Here is a 13,810-nt window from a genome sequence, read left to right as displayed (position 1 = left end):
AACCACTGGAAGTCCTACCTGTTATTTGATACTTCTCCACTAGTACACACCTCCCGATTTTTCTCCTCCCTTTAGACAGCACAATCACTCCCATTCCATGCTTGTGTATGCCATCCTTTTGCCACTGATGCCCTACTAATGCTCTACCCAGCCACCCTGCAGGGTTTACATCCAACCCCACCTCCTCCTAGAAACCTTCCCAGAGGTGAATTTAGCCTACCCTGCCTCATGACTCACACTTTCATATACTACGACCTCTGCTTTGTAGGAGAGCTATTTAGGTATGGATTTTTCTATCTTGCAAAAGCTTAGGAAACCACTGGAGGAATACTCTCTCTAGAGGAAATTACAAGGAAGGTGCTCCATAAAGATTCAGTAAATTGATTTGTGTTTGTGTTTTTACCATTAATGACTATGTTGAAGTAGTTGTTTGGACCATGTAAAAAAGACCCTTGTTAACTTTTAAGTAGAGCTATTAGTGCTTTTAAAATACAGTAAAAACAAAATGCCTTTTAAATATATGCCTTTAAATAATGCCTTTTAAAATACAGTAAAAAGAAAACGCCTAGACTTGACAAAAAAATGCAAATGTAATTTTAAACACACACACACACACACACACACAAAACAAAGTGCTGAAATGAAAAAAATGTAGCTAAATGTTGTATCTGCTACGTCACAGAAAATACCTCTGATTCTAACAAATTATACATGGAAAAAGAAACTAAACAAGACAAGGGCACAACAAGAATATGTATCATTGACAAAATAAAATCTATTCTGTGCTCATGTCCTGATACAAGCAATTGTTCTTCCCACCTGCTGAGAGATGTGAATCTTTGGACCAACTCCAAGAACGTCTGGCCTCTTGAAGTTTCTCTGGCTTGCAAAGACTATGAGGTCAACCACTGTAGTCCTTACTCCTCCTTCTAAGGTTACCCTGAAACTGAAGCTGCCTTAAGAAGAGGAGAGAGGGATGGGAAGTTTTCCAGGGCCTTTGTCCTGTGGCACTAGTTTTGTTTTAGGATAGCATGAAACCTGCCAATATCTCTACCTTAAGACAAATGAACTGAGATTAGTAGCATCATGAGGTTGGCCTAGAATGGTGGTTTTAAACTCTGGCTGTACTCTGTAATCACCTGGGGAATTAAAAAAATATATTCATGTCTGGGCTCTGCACCCACGCATACACTTGATTCAGGGTGGAGCCCAGACATCAGGATGTTTTAAAAGTTCCCCAAGTATATAGTCAGCTTGGGCTGCTATAACAAAATACCATAGGCTGAGCGGCTTAAATAACATTTATTTTTCACGGTGATAGAAGCTGAGATGTCCAAGATCAAGGGGCTAGCTAGAGAGAGCTCTCTTCCTGGCTTACAGATGGCTGCCTTCTCACTCTGTCCTCAAATGATAGAAACAGAGCTCTGGTTTCTCTTTCTCTTCTTATTAAAATATTAATCCTACCACTCTCATGACCTTGTCTAAACTTAATTACCTCCCACAGACCCCACCTCTAAATACTATACACATTGGGTAGTAGGACTTCAAAACAGTAATGTTGGGGGGGACACAAAGAGTCAGTTCATGACACCAGGTAATTCCCAAAGTGCAGCCAGGATTGCAAACCACTGAACTAGATCAATGGTTTCCATTTTTTTTTTTTTTTTTTTTTTGCACTGAAACAAACATAACAGTGATATCGCATGTGCAATATGCTCCTCAGGGCAGACCAAGAGTCTGACAAAGTCTCTGTGTTAGGGGAACACCACTTTTATATATCCCGTTTAAGAAATGCAAGACGATGAAAATGTCCCTACGGAACAAACTTTTAACTTTTTTGATGACAATGCAATTGAAAACCATGAGAAAACCTAGAAAGTTCTTTTTATATGGCCAGCATTTTATTATTCTAAGCACATAATCTGGACTCTGGTGGTGATCGTGATCTCTGCTAAAAATTGAGGTCATTTTAAACAGCAACATTTTCTTTTATTCCTACTCACGGTACTGAGTTGATCAGTTCAAAGGAAAGGTCTAGTATCAAGCCCCATCTTGAGGTAAATACATTACAGCTTTAGAATTCAAGAAACAAGTGGTCCAGTCAGTTAAAGAACATACAAATTCTGGAGTACATGTTAATGGAAAAGGCAGAGAAAGAGAAGGACAGGAAGATTCTCTAGGAGTGGAGAGGTGTCTGTGGTCACTGTCATGGATATTTTAACAAAAAATCTTTCTTGCTTGTTAATTAATAAATTATTCTTTTCAAATATATGAAAGCTGTATTTCCAGGGAAACTTAAAAAAAATCTATCTTTTGTCAATGTGGACATAAATTGATGCATGCTTATTGAGTGAGAGGACAAAGTTCACAGTAATGAGGACCCTGAGTAACTGAATTTACTTTAATATCTGTGCGCAAATATCAGAAGCAAAAAAGCCCAAAACAACGTGCCCATTTTAACATACTAGAATTTGGGGGAAGAAAAAAAATGTTAACCAATACTTTTAAAACTGTGTTAACTACAAAGCTCCCCAAAGTATATTAACACAGTAAAAATATTCTTAAATAATGGTATCAAATAGTATCAGTCTCCTAACTAGCTCTTCATTGAGATGCTGAGCAATGTTGAGGTGTTTTGTTTTGTTTTGTTTTTGTCTTAGATTTGTGCTTAAAGGAAGTGAATATGGAAGGGAACAGCCACATACACATACATAAAAAAATGAAAGGAAGGAAGGTGAGTGAGAGAAAATAAAGCAAATATCCAGACATCAGGATGTTTTTAAAAAGAGCAAGTCTTTTTTCTATTTTTAACTTCTGTATTTCTAACTCATGCCATTGCCTGTTCTATATGAATTCAATTCAATTCAAATATTTGCTGAACATCTCTATGTGCAGGGCTAAGCTAGGTTCAGTACATCATCTCTGTGATGAATGATAAAACTACAGACAAATTCCAAAAGCATGCATATCCACATAATGTAACTGTACTTCCTGTCATTTATCTGGTTTCCAGAACTGCCTTGGGCCAGTACCTCTTATGGCCAGAGTGACAAGAGAGGACTTAATCCAATATGATGGCTTTTGACTGATTGAAAATAGTCTTCATGGGTTCAAGATATTTCATTTCTCACTACTAACCACCCCTCACCCCCACTACCTTCTCCTCCCTAATAGGTGAACATGTGCACACACTCATACACACACACACACACACACACACACACACACACACACACACAGGCACATACATACTGCTCCCTGGGACATATCCAAGCTTCATTGATGCTAAGACATCTATAATTAAATGTCAAATTGCTCCTGCTACTACACATGCATGATCAATCATTGGGACTTCATTTTTTATGCAGATAGCTACTGGATCTATGTGATGCTTATGTGAGAGAATCAAAGTGAAGTCCTGGTGCCTGAAGTAGCATTAAAAATGGATGGGTCAAGGTGAATGCAGATCTGTCTCAAAGACTGGGATCAGAATCAAAAGTGGGAAAGGCCAGCAGCACCTGGGTGGCTCAGCCAGTTGAGCTTCTGACTCTTGATTTTGGCTCAGGTCATGAGTCCATGGTTATGCGATCAAGCCCTGCGTGAGCCTTGCATCCGGCTCTGTGCTCAGCATGCAGCCTGCTTAAGATTTTCTCTTTCTCTCTCTGTCTCTCTCTCTCTCTTCTCTCCCTCTCTACCTCTGCCTTTCTCCCCTGCTCATGTGCTCTCTCTCTCTCTCTCTAAAACAAATAAAAATAAAATGAATAGAATAGAATAGAATAGAATAGAATAGAATAGAATAAAAAAGAAGGAAAGACAAGAGGAAACCGGCTGATCTCAAGGGCAAAAAACTACTGCTATGAAGCTGTACAGTATTATCTCTGTATGACCTTATGCATTAAAGATTTATTAAGCACCAACTGTAGGTATTAAATCCAAGAATGTTGAGTCCAGAGATGAATGAAATACAGTCTTTGCCCTCAAGGAGCCAGTCCAGTTGGGGGAGACAGGCACTGCAAAAACAATATAGCGAATGCTGCAACAAATTAGGGAACACGAGCTGTGAGGACAGAACACTCACTCCTGAACTAGCAGCTATCTCTTCCATTCAACCTGAGTCCATAAAGGCCACCAAGTAGCCATTAAATTTTCTTCATCTATTTCTGCTCTCTACCTAAGGTCACCAGAAGGTCTCTGTGATTTTTATATAGTTGACGCAACAAAGGACAAAAATCGCCTACATATATCAACACTAAAAATAATTTTAATGACTTTAGAAGTGTTTTTAGTAGAGTTGACAACTTCTGATCAGTAATAACAACATTTTATCAGCTTTTTTTAATTCTAAACAGCACTGTTCACAGACTTCCTGCAGTGGTAGAAATGTCCTGTATCTGCATTGCCCCAATGCATCGGGCCACCAGCCACATGTGGCTACTGAGCACTTGAAATGTGGCTACTGTGACTGAGGAACTGACTTCGTTTATTTTAATAAACTTAAATGTTCACATATGCCAAGTCGCTATGGTATTAGAAATCACAGTTCTAAAATATAAGTGTTTTAGGATTGCGCAATATGATCAAATAATTTTCCCCTTAATGCTTACACAGTTTGTTACACATTTTTCTGAAGAATTACAAATGCGGTTAAAAACTGATTTCCTTTTGTAACCTGAAGTTGTTGCTAGGGATTACTCCCCACAAAACATTAAAAGTTAAAAAAAAAAAACATTAAAAGTAAAGCACAATCCCAACATGCACGTGTTGTTTAAATTGGCTCTGACTTTTACCACTGACTTTGTTGATGAAGTGGGAAACATTGTAATATATTTGAAAGTTTAGATATTTAACACATTAAGAGATATTTGGAAAAGACACTATTCGCAACTAGTTCTAAATGAAGAAAGTAGCTCAAAAGTGAGATTTAAAGAAAATTTTCATAGTGGGGACTGAATCAGATCGGCTGCATTGGAGGCATCATGAGTGTTAGGACGCTGTGGGTTTACACACTGCTTAATTATTACTGCCTAGCAGATGTCAGGCACTTAGGAAACGCATAATGGAAGAGTAATTAAAACAGTATTGATGGGAATGTGCTACATCTGGATGAAGGTGGTTAAGTGACCATATGCATGTGTCAAAACTTCCAAGATGGTACACTAGAAAGGGTAAAATTATGCCTTAGTTTTGTTTTGTTGTTGTTGTTGTTGTTGCTGTTGTTTAAAGGGGAAAAAAGTAATATGGGAACACATGGGTAAAATAATGAATGGAGAGCTGCAAGAAAGCACATAGGAGAATGTGAGATATAACATCTTATCTCATATGAAGTAAGCTAGTAAATTCCAAACAGCAAACTGGTCTCCTAGGAGATAAAATAGAAAAAGGCTCAGGCTCAAGAGGCAGAAGAAACACTTAGGCTAAGACAGGCTGAGTGATACTAGGTAAATCATTTGACTTTTCTGTGTTTCACTTTCCTCAGCTATAAAATGTGTAAAATGAAAACACCTACCTCAAACAGTTTGGGGGAGAATGAAATGAGAAAACGTACATAAATTATTCAGCCCCTGGAAAACACAGAGTAGATGGTAAATGGAAATAAAACACAAGCTCATCTTCTTAACCAAGCCCTTCTTTTGAGATTCTCTGGTTTTGAACGAGGGGTTCCATTTCCACAGTAGTCTGAACAGTTGGCAAATGAACGGTCAAGCAAAGCTACCATATTAGACAGAAGTCAAAGCTCTTTGGAGCAAGGGGAATGGGGGAATGCAGCTCATGTTTCTGGAAAAACCTGAACCTGAATTTTTGCCAGAAGAAAATTCCCACAACATAAAACTTTAAGAAAGTTCCCAAATATCTAGTGCAGGCATGAGAGCATAAGTGAATTCATCAATGAAATGATTTATCTTGGCAAACTTCCCTGAGCGAAAGCAAGTACCGTCTACATAAAAAGGAGAGAGATGAAATAAAGAAAATTGCTCCTCTGCAAATCAAAAGTAATTAATTTCCTGAATGGAGACTAGTTATTACTTAGGGAAAGAAGCATGTGTATTTTCTATTCCTGTTTACAATTTGTTTTCAGAGAATAAATAGACCAAACTGAGAGTCACAACATTTTGGATTCTACTGATTCCATACTCAGGATAAATTAAGCAATTAATTCTCACAAAGGAATTGAGTACAGTTTGTAGTTAATGTGTTCCTTAAAGCAGTAAGATATGACTTAAAAGCTCAGAAGTTGATTCATTACATGTTTCATACTACTGTTTAAACTCTTGAATTCAGGGTACCTTGCATGGCTATAACTCAATTCAAATATCCTGCATTCTCATTAGTTGAGAGAAACTATTCCTTAAAAGCTCTTAAAACACCTACCTCTTCTCTGTGACTCATAGTTAGTCTCCTCACAGGAAAGCCACTGAAGTTTTTCCTATTACCTGTTCAGTGGGTCAAGATTAAATAATGATAGAGTTGTGTAGTCATTATTAGTTCTCCACCTAGTAGAAAACCTCTCAATTATTCTTGAGAAAGTCCAAATTCACTCAGGGAATTACCTTGGAGCCATCTTTAATTTCTGCCTCTCTGATTAAGCATCTCCTTCAGGTGAGTAACATTTAATGTTGTCTAACTTAGGTGATTTTTAAAAATACTATTAAGTTGGGTATCAGAAATCAATTCCACAGTAAAAGACTTGTCAATAATCCAGAAATTTTGCTAACATTTAAATGTTAAACTAGCTCAGTAGTTGTCAAAGTATGGACCTTAACCAATAGCATCACCATTTTCTGGGGATTTGTTAGATATCAAGATTCTCAGCGTCCCCCCTCCCCAGACCCTCTGAATCAGAAACTCTGGAGTAAGCCCCTAAATCTGTGTTTTAATAAGTTCTCCTGGTGATTCTGATGCTTACGCTAGTGTGAGAACCGTGATCTAGCTAGTTCTGGCAAAGATACCAGAGGCCACGGGCCAATTTTGATAGAATTACCCAAATAGATGAACCCACAAATATATTTAATCCCCACCCACCAAAAAAAAAAAAAAAAAACCCATAATGTTCCTCTTTGGTCTCCAGAGATCCCTGGTATTAGCTTGTAAAGAAAGGATTTCTTTCAGTCCAAATGATTTAATGGTAATTTTTTCTGTTTGGAGAGTTATTTGAAAGAAGCAATCGGTCTGTATGTCCAGATTAAAACATCAGGACATTTTAAACATGGAAAGTGGTAAAGTCATTCCTTGCTAACTGACTCTTAATTGCTAACAAAGAACACCTTAATGAATGCGACAACTTGTCCTAGGATGATAGTAAGAATGGCAGCCTAACATTCAACTGTATTGGAGCTGTCATCCGACACAGCACATCTCAGTTGACAGACCTTTCCTGAGCATCTATTACATATGCCAGGCCACCCCGTTGGCTCCAAGAACCCTGAAGATGAGCAACAAATATAGTCACAAATACCATAGTACATGTTGGAGGAAAAATAATTGAAATGGAGGCTGCATATCTTATTTGTAGATAATACGCTTCAGTTTTTCAAAACACGTTACCCTGAAGTCAAGACATTCACCTCATTTGAGGCTGCCAAGGCCCTAGGTCAAAGTGTGGGCAACAATGTAAAAGGTCAACTTTGTTGTAATGGGAAGGGATACAAAAGTAGTCACCTGTCAGTCACACACAAAAAGCACATTTTGAGTTCTAATACAGGCTTACATTCAATATCGTTATGTAAACTTGTGATCCTCGTAGACATTAATTTAATTTTTTGTAGTTAAATTTTACATCATCAAAGCATTAAAGAAAGCATCCAATAAACCAAAATCTGTATAACCAAAAATAATGAGCTATAAAGAATGTTTTATTGAAAAAAGACTTTGCACACTGGAAATACTGGAATGGAATATTATTCAGCCATAAAAAGGAAAGAAATACTGATACAGGCTACAACATGGATGAATCCTGAAAACATTATGTTAAATGAACCAGGTCAAATACCAAGGACCACATACTGCATGATTCTATTTACATGAAATGCTCAAAATAGGCAAATATACAGAAAATACAAGTAGCTTAGTGGTTGCCCAGGCTGGGGTCAGAGACAGTAAGGAATGACTGTTAATGGAGTTTCTTTGGGGGTGACTGAAATGTTCTATAATTAAATAGCGGTGATGGTTGCACAACTTTGTTAATATAGTAAAACCCACTGAACTGATACACTTTAAAAAGATGAATTAGGAGGCACCTGGGTGGCTCAGTCAGTTAAGCACCTGACTTCGGTTTAGGTCATAATCTCACAGTTTGTGAGTTCGAGCCCAGACAAGGGCTCTGTGCTGACAGCTCAGAGCCAGGAGCCTGCTTCGGATTCTGTGTCTCCCTCTCTCTGCCCCTCCCCCACTTGCATTTTGTCTCTCCATCTGTGTCTCTCTCTCTCAAAAATAAACATTAAAAAACGATGTAGTATATGGTATGCAAATTATAACTCAATTTTTAAAAATTTATAATATACTCAAAGCAGTGGTTTGGATGGCATACAAAGCAATATTCTCTGGTTTATTTCTGTACTACAGTGAAATTTACTTTAACTAATAATCCAAGTACCAAGACGACCTAGCTTTCTTGTTAAAACAGATCTATAATAAAAATGCAAATTCAACAGGTGTGTATTTGATGAGCACAGCACTTTCAAAAAATGTCTTCGCCCCTCCAGAATTAACTCTGTGGTTTTAGAGAAAACCAGGACCAGATTCTCCTGCAAGTCTTAAATGCCAACCTTGTGTATCTCATCGCCCCTGAGTATTTTTGTAAAACATTGGGAATTTAAATTATGTCCATGTATCACCGGGGGGGGGGGGGCCTGTTGGCAATTATCACCATATTTGAAATGTAATTCTCATTAGTTAGAACATGAAAATGATTTCTCTTTGTAAAGGTTACCATTCCAAGAGCAGCACCATCAATTGAATAAAAATGTAGGTTAGTATCTACTTTATAATGAACAATCTAAAATTAAAAAAAAATGGGATCCTCTAACGGAAAAGAGTAAAATATGTGTATTCACAAACCGAGGTACCTTTTCTGACTTTCAGGTTAATACCTCCAAACTTATTATAGTCCATTATAATAGGAAATCTTCATGAAGGAAAAAAGATTTTTTGAAACAAAATGTAAAAACCCAATCTTAACAATTCTTCTGGAAAATGACTAGAACACTTGAATCTGCATCCCAGGTAAATACATTTTTTTTTTCAAAATGTAATTTCAGTATTGAATGTATAAGCTGGAAGGTGGTGGATGAAAGATGAATCCATGAATAAATATATCAACCTGCAGCTTTCCTCTGACTTTGGCAGCAGTGGTAGACGATGACAGAAATTTTGATAGAAACTTTTTTTTTTTTTTTTAAGGTAACTGCCCAGACTTGAATGTGACTAAATTAAAAGTACTGGAAAACACTGAAAAGTCAGGTTGGTGCTTGTTCCTGTTACTACCTTTTAGACGTGTGTGTGTGTGTGTGTGTGTGTGTGTGTGTGTGTGTGTGTGTGTTATTCGCATCGGGCACGTGTATTTTTCATTCAAGTCCATAATGAACTTAAAAGCAAAAACGCGATCTAGTACGCAGCCCCGCACCTTGGTTTTATTCTCTTACGTGTACCTAGAAGGCTCTTTCCACACTTTGCAAAACGGGAGAGAGCAGAGCCCGGCGGACTTGGACCGTGAACCTTGGACCGTGAACCGCGAGCCTCTCTCTTCCGGACGGAGCTCGCATCCCCGAGGGCGGATGGAAGGTGGCAGAGGTGCGAGGTGGGGAGGGGGCGCACTCTCCCACGCCGCTGAACACCCACCGCGGCGCCGTGGACCCCGTGGCCTCCACCGTGCCTTTTCCCTCCTTGCTAGATGGCGGCGGAGGCAGCAAGTATCTAAAGCTCTCAACCACCCACCCCCCCCAACAGTGTCCCACACGATCCCGGAGATGGAACCCCACCGAGGTCTGATCACTCACCCAGACGGCAAACACAGAGGAGCTGGATACAGGCGAGAAAGCGCTTTAGGATTAGCATTTCCAGACGTTCCGAGGGCCCCCACCACGCGGCTGTTCAGCTTCTTGCGGTGGAGAGGGAGGGGGCGCGACCGAAATGTTTTCTCCTCCGGCGTATAGATTGGTGGGAGATTGTGTGTGTGCGCGTATGTGAGTGTGTCTGAGCGAGCGAGAGAGAGCGAGAGGGAGCGCGAGCGAGCAGAGAGAGAGACTGGGAGTGAGACGGGAGTAATCGTAAACAGGACGCGCGGTGGTCGCGGGAACCGGGAGCAGCTAGCCCAGGCGCATGCCGGCGGGCGCGCGGGAGTTGCTGTCCTCGGCCGGCTGCGGCCGCGGTCTGAGCGCTCCGAGCGCACGGCGCCTGTGTGCCGGGGGCGCGCTCCGGCTCGGGTGTGCGCGCCGCGCCGCGGCTCGGCGGGGGCGGGGGCGCAGCAGCGCGCCGCTGGGAGCGTGCAGCCCGCCCGGGGTCGCGCGCAGCGGGCGGAGGGGCGCAGGGACGCGGCTCTGCCTCAGGGCCCGAGTCTCAGAGTGGCGATTCACATAGCGACACCCCTCCCCCCCGGCCTCTGCCGGTGGTTTCGCTGCTCTGGAGTTAGTGGAACCCGCTGGGGTTTAGAATCTTCGCGGAGAAAATGTCTCTTCATTAAGACTCCTTCATCCTTTTGGAAGAGAAGAGGAGGCCAGACCCCCCATTGTCCCGCACAGCCGGAGATTGACCCGCGGGGCTCACCCCTGGAAATGTTTTTCATTTCATTGTTGTCTTCCCTGCAGATGCTAAGTGGGTCCAATCAGCAAGTGGTGGGGGCTCCTGGGTAAGCTGAGTCCCCCCTCTCCGTTTTCTTTCTTTTTTTCCCCGAATCACCAAAGTAGTTCCAAACCCCATTACCTCTAGGGCAGTTGACTGCAAATAATCTCCAGCCATGATTATGACCAATGAGACCCTGCCCCCTCCCCGGGCTCCAATCAAACTGTGGTGTTGTGCACAGCTGCTTGGGGGAACTTTCAACCTTGCAATGTTCCTCCCGCACGGAACTACCGAAGTGCCTCCTCTCACAGGGTCGCCCGGAAAGATTTATTTTAATTGCTCGTTTGAAGGGTATACAAAAGAAATATAATACGTACCTTCTGCTCCCTCCGCGCTGGAAATGTCACGCTGTACGTGCGTGTTTCTATGGTGGTTTCTGTAACTAGACTGTGAGCTCCTTGATGGCAGGGAGTTTGTCTTATTTACTGTTCTGGCCGAGCTCCTAGGCCAGACAAAGGCAAAAATAGTAGGTGTACTCTAAAAGTTTGCTGGAATTAATTCGAAGCCTAAATGAAAAGTTAGGCAACTGGTATCCTCTATGAGACTGCCCAGAGCCTGAACATTTGTATGCTTTTCACAGATGTTTTTTATATATCCTTTAGGTGTAAGTACGCTTTTCTAACTACATGAGACCCAATTTGGAGCCTTTTCGGAATCCACTCTAAGGCACAGAAAGTCAAGTTCTGGAATTATCCCTTGTATTTTTAGGAACCATTGATGTAGGTTATCTGTGCAGTGTGTACTCCCTTGTCCTGTTCTTGGTTCAAAAATAGTGTTAGCTTAAATATTTCAAGAAAGATTATCACGTACAAAATAGGGTTCACAATGTATTTTGAGTATTACTATCAGTTCTCACTAATATACACAACCTCTCAACACTAGATTAAATGTGCAGAGCTAATGATGCAATTTGCTGTTGCTTAAGGAATTGATTATAGCCGTGTAATAACAAATTTCCAATCTATCTGGAAAGTTTGTTCAGGAGTACATATCAATATTGATAAATTGACATTTGATCTTATTTTTCCCATGAATAAGAATAGAAATGCTGTATCTTTTGTAAGTTATTATGGGAATTGATTATTGCTCATGTGAGTTTCCACCTGGGAAGAAAATTTTTGCTAGCATTAGCAAGAAGTGTAGATATAAACTAGAAACGCACTGAGAGCTTAGAGAAAGTGTTTAACATGGGCTGGAGTAGGCAGAGGTTTCCTAGAGGTGTGTAGTTAATTAATGGAGGAGGACTAGCCGGGAAAAAAATGATATACAAAGAGGTGGGATGGAAATGAAAAGCAGATGTCATGTACTATAAAAACAATGTGAATTAAATTTGAGCAGATTGAGTGGAGTCAAACTACGGGAAACAATGATTTCCTAGTGGAGGAGCTTATACCTGAAATAATAAGCAAGAAAGAACCACAAAAGAACAACCGAGAACTTCAGCTGTTTAGAAACTCGGTTTGCTCTGGGGCATGTATGGTATTCCAGGAGGTCTCAGTTATCAAGTCTACCCCCAGCAGACTGCCAGAATAATCCAATGGTAATAAATATCATCCTAACTCCCCTCACGTGGTCAAAAAATTACATGACTAGTCATTCTTTTGTGTTAGATCACAAAACAAAGGCACTGCTGAAGTCAAAGTTACTTTGACTTTGGTAAAAAGGGCAGGTGGATCCTGTGGTTTCTGCTAATTCCATTCCCATATTTAAAAAGATTGTCATCCACCTGGGAAGACACAAAAGTCACCTTGGGGAGTAGTGAAATTGCTATTAAGGTTTGTATGGGGAGAAGAATGACAACCAACTTTATGTGACTGAGTGACAACAATGGAAAATGGACTTCGAGGACCACCCAATGTGGATCTGAGAGTCCTGGGAAGGGTGATGGAGTGGGAGGCTCTGGAGGTCAGGTCCTTAGAAAATTAGGTCATTGCAATAGCCCAGGTGTGGGAGATGAGAACATATCAGAAGGGTGGCAACAACAAAAACATACTGTATCTCACATTTCACAATTTTATTGAGGGTCATGATAATTTCTGAGACATGTTACCACACATCATAGTCCAAATACATTAGCCATTGTGAGTTAAAGTTATAAACCTCTAAAACCACATGGTTTCATTCACAGTCTAAATTTATTTATTCATACATCGATTGATATAAATATAAAAATATGTATTCTATAATACATATCATATAAAATATATTTTATATTTATAACCTCTGTGTGTGTGTGTGTGTGTGTGTGTGCGCGCACACATGCTGGTAAAGTTTATTTATGATATGCCTATCATGTCAATCACATTTCAGTCCTGAGAATTTGTGTTTATATGCAGAGTTTTGCACATTCCTGGGAGAATACTTTTTTCCACCCAAACGATAACAAAACAGGATACAATTAATATGATAGTTGGGTAGCTGAATGGACAACATGCTTTTTGAGAGTCTCATCTGGGATTTTAGAGTGAATTGCATCCAGACACAGCCAGGGGCAATTCGTGAGAAAGCCCTTGAGTTCTTTACTTTTCACCTGAAGCTCTTGAATTCCTCAATATCCCACTGAAGATTTGGGTCTTCCAGTGGGTCTTCATCTTGGTTTTCGTCCACAGCTGTTGTTTTCTCAAGTGTAACCAAAGTTTCAGCTGGGCATCCTGAGGTCACACACACACAAAGAAGGTTGTGTCCATTTCCATTTTCTGCATGGCCCCAGCTGTAGCCAGCAAGAGAATAACAGGTGTGCTGTTTTTCATGGCAGTTGGCCAGAGGTAACCCTGGTGGGGGGGCTGAAACTGGCTTCACTCTTTGACGGTACCAGTAATAGTTGTTTTGTTGAACTATGCCAACAGAATAAGCTATAAAGTAAATATTTATATCTATCTATATCTATTTCAGTTCTTTAAAATTCATCCTTTACATTCATTCATTCATTCGTGCAATGCATTTCTATTGTGTATCTATTCTGTATCAGACATTGCTT

At 40.3% G+C, this 13,810-nt stretch overlaps 1 protein-coding gene across 5 annotated transcripts in view; it reads right to left on the bottom strand.

Annotated features, from left to right (window-relative positions):
* Positions 1–10,375, bottom strand: part of PTPRZ1 (protein tyrosine phosphatase receptor type Z1) — a 183,089-nt gene extending 172,714 nt beyond the window's left edge. For 3 of the 5 annotated variants that reach the window (XM_045495438.1, XM_045495439.1, XM_045495440.1), the window contains exon 1: positions 9,993–10,375. In XM_045495438.1, the coding sequence (XP_045351394.1) occupies positions 9,993–10,050 (58 nt within the window). In that variant the 5' untranslated portion in view covers positions 10,051–10,375. The remainder of the gene's footprint in view (positions 1–9,992) is intronic. The other 2 variants (XM_045495441.1, XM_045495442.1) reach the window with 1 other exon arrangement.
* Between the last annotated feature and the right edge of the window lie 3,435 nt (positions 10,376–13,810).

Source organism: Leopardus geoffroyi, chromosome A2 (genome assembly GCF_018350155.1).
Source record: "Leopardus geoffroyi isolate Oge1 chromosome A2, O.geoffroyi_Oge1_pat1.0, whole genome shotgun sequence".
Lineage (NCBI taxonomy): Eukaryota > Metazoa > Chordata > Mammalia > Carnivora > Felidae > Leopardus > Leopardus geoffroyi.
The sequence above is the reverse complement of the archived record's forward strand: the minus strand, read 5'-3'. Positions and strand labels throughout refer to the sequence as shown.